Source organism: Meleagris gallopavo, unplaced genomic scaffold, assembly GCF_000146605.3.
Source record: "Meleagris gallopavo isolate NT-WF06-2002-E0010 breed Aviagen turkey brand Nicholas breeding stock unplaced genomic scaffold, Turkey_5.1 ChrUn_random_7180001837564, whole genome shotgun sequence".
NCBI classification, from domain to species: Eukaryota; Metazoa; Chordata; class Aves; order Galliformes; family Phasianidae; genus Meleagris; species Meleagris gallopavo.
In genome coordinates this window covers 28,798-31,029 of record NW_011107895.1, presented here as the reverse complement: position 1 = coordinate 31,029, position 2,232 = coordinate 28,798, and the positions used below count along the sequence as shown (strand labels likewise).

The 2,232-nt window shown below is 58.6% G+C and overlaps 1 protein-coding gene across 1 annotated transcript; it reads left to right on the top strand.

Moving 5' to 3' along the window:
• Positions 1 to 1,478: 1,478 nt before the first annotated feature.
• SND1 (staphylococcal nuclease and tudor domain containing 1) lies at positions 1,479 to 1,994 on the top strand. Its single transcript, XM_019610938.2, has 2 exons — positions 1,479 to 1,662; positions 1,819 to 1,994. The coding sequence occupies exons 1-2, from the start codon at positions 1,560 to 1,562 to the stop codon at positions 1,977 to 1,979; spliced, it is 264 nt and encodes an 87-aa protein (XP_019466483.1). The 5' UTR covers positions 1,479 to 1,559; the 3' UTR covers positions 1,980 to 1,994.
• Positions 1,995 to 2,232: the final 238 nt, after the last annotated feature.

Sequence of the window (2,232 nt, the reverse complement as noted above, 5' to 3'; positions counted from 1 at the left end):
CCATTCTATATCCCTATGATAAGATCCCTTCCAACCCAACCATTCCATGATTCTCAGCTCTATAATGTCCCTTCCAACTCAACCCAACCACTCTGTGGCTCTGTGTCCCATAAGATCCCTTCCAACCCAACCATTCTGTGATTCTCAGCTCTGTAATGTCCCTTCCATCCCCCAACCCAACCACTGTGTGGCTCTGTGCTCTACAAGGTCTCTTCCAACCCAACCACTGTGTGGCTCTGTGTCTCATAAGGTTCCCTCCAACCCAACCATTCTGTGGTTCTAAGTTCTATAAGGTCTCCTCCATCCCAACCCAACCCTCTATGGCTCTGCGTCCCATTAGGTCTCCTCCATCCCAACCCAACCCTCTATGGCTCTGTGTCCCATAAGATCCCTTCCAACCCAACCATTCTGTGATTCTCAGCTCTGTAATGTCCCTTCCAACTCATCCCAACCACTCTATGGCTCTGTGCTCTACACGGTCTCTTCCAACCCAACCACTCTGTGGCTCTGTGTCCCATAAGGTCCCTTCCAACCCAACCACTCTATGTTTCAATGATCCATAAGATCCCTTCCAGCCCTACCTAACCATTCTGGAGTTCTGCGATCCAGAAGCTCCCTCCCAACCCCCCAACCATTCCCCAGCTCTCTGGTCACTCTACACCATCCCACAGCGATAGCAGTGCTCGGGTGCTCCATCCCCACCCCCCATTGCTCCGTGCTGGGGGTGCAGGGCATGCCAACCCCCCCTGGGTCCCCGTAACACCAGCACTGTGAAGCATCCCCAAGGAACTCAGCATCCTGCAATTAAACATTGCCTGTAGCAACCTGCTGCGTTTGCTCTCCTAATTGCAAGGACGTGTTAATTACCAGCAGCTCCAGGAGAGCTCGGTGCAGGCAGGGGAGGCTGCGGGCTGCCTGGAGGTGCTGGCTGAGCCCCACGTGTGCTGCTTGCTCCCTACGTATTTAACACCAGGCACGTCTGGAGCCACTCAGTGTTCCTCAGCTTGCAGCTTTGCCCTCTTCAGCCGAGCTGAAGAAATCTGCAAGCAAAAATATCCCGAGGTTTTGTTTAATGGAGCGTAACAGCGCTTGGCAGCGCTCCGCTTCACCGCAGCCTTGCTCCCCGGGCTGCCGGCTGCTGCCTCCTGGCTCCCAGACCTCACCACGCTCCCAGGCAGCCCTGAGCAGCATCCTTGGCTGGGATCCCTGCTGCCAACCCGCTGCTGCCCTGCTGTCACCTTCCCTTCGCTCCCTGCTGTCCCCTTCCCATCCGCAGCTGCCGTGCAGAGGGCGGCGGTGCTCGTGGAGGTGGTTTTTTGGTTGCTGGAGATTCACCCTGCGTGCCCGCTGGGCTCCGATGCGTGGCACCTTGCTGCTGCCAGCATCACCCATCCCTCACCTGGAGGTCTGGTTGCTGCAGCATCCGAAAAAAGCACCTGAGCGACGGATGCTCCGGCAGCGTCCTGCTTGCCGCTGAGCCGCTCTGTCCGCTTCCCTGCAGCTCCGAGCAGAGCCGGCTGGCAGAGCTGGAGGAGCAAGCCAAGAGTGCCAAGAAAGGGATGTGGAGCGAAGGCACGGGCTCACACACCATCCGTGACCTCAAATACACCATCGAGAACCCACGTCACTTTGTGGATTCCATGCACCAGAAGCCGGTCAACGGTGGGTGAGCCGGAGGGCAGCGCGGTGCTGCGTGTCGGCAAACCCGCGGGTTGTACGCATGCTGCTGGGTTTGCCCTTCTCGGAACCAGGGGGGTGGGCCTGGCTCTGCACCCCCTCACCGTGGCACCAGGATGGACCTGTGCTCTCACTCTGCAGCCATCATTGAGCACGTGCGGGATGGCAGCGTGGTCAGAGCCCTCCTGCTCCCGGATTACTACCTGGTCACAGTCATGCTCTCGGGGATCAAGGTGAGGTTTGGCTGTGTGTTGGGGAGGGGGGGATATCCGGGGTCTGGGGTGCCTCGTACAGGTCCCTAAGGTCTGGGGTGCCCCGTGGAATGGGTTTCCTTCCTCCCATCTCTGTGCTTCTGGGTCTGGTGCGAGGGGATGTCACTGCGGGTGGTTTGGGGTTGGTGGGTACCAGCGCTTTGCTGCCCAAGATCCAGGATATAACTGGACCCCCACGGGTCCAGGAAACATCCCCAAAATGTGGAATGTCCCACCTGGGTCCCTGAAACGTGGGGTGCTCCAGGAGGGTTCCCAGGAACCCTGAGGTCTGGGGTGCCCCAGT

What these genes read in the sequence shown, in the direction of transcription:
- SND1 (XM_019610938.2), top strand. Translation starts at nt 1,560, where the DNA reads ATGTGGAGCGAAGGCACGGGCTCACACACCATCCGTGACCTCAAATAC. An exon ending in GCACCAGAAGCCGGTCAACG is followed by an intron (nt 1,663 to 1,818) that starts GTGGGTGAGCCG and finishes CTCACTCTGCAG; the next exon opens with CCATCATTGAGCACGTGCGG.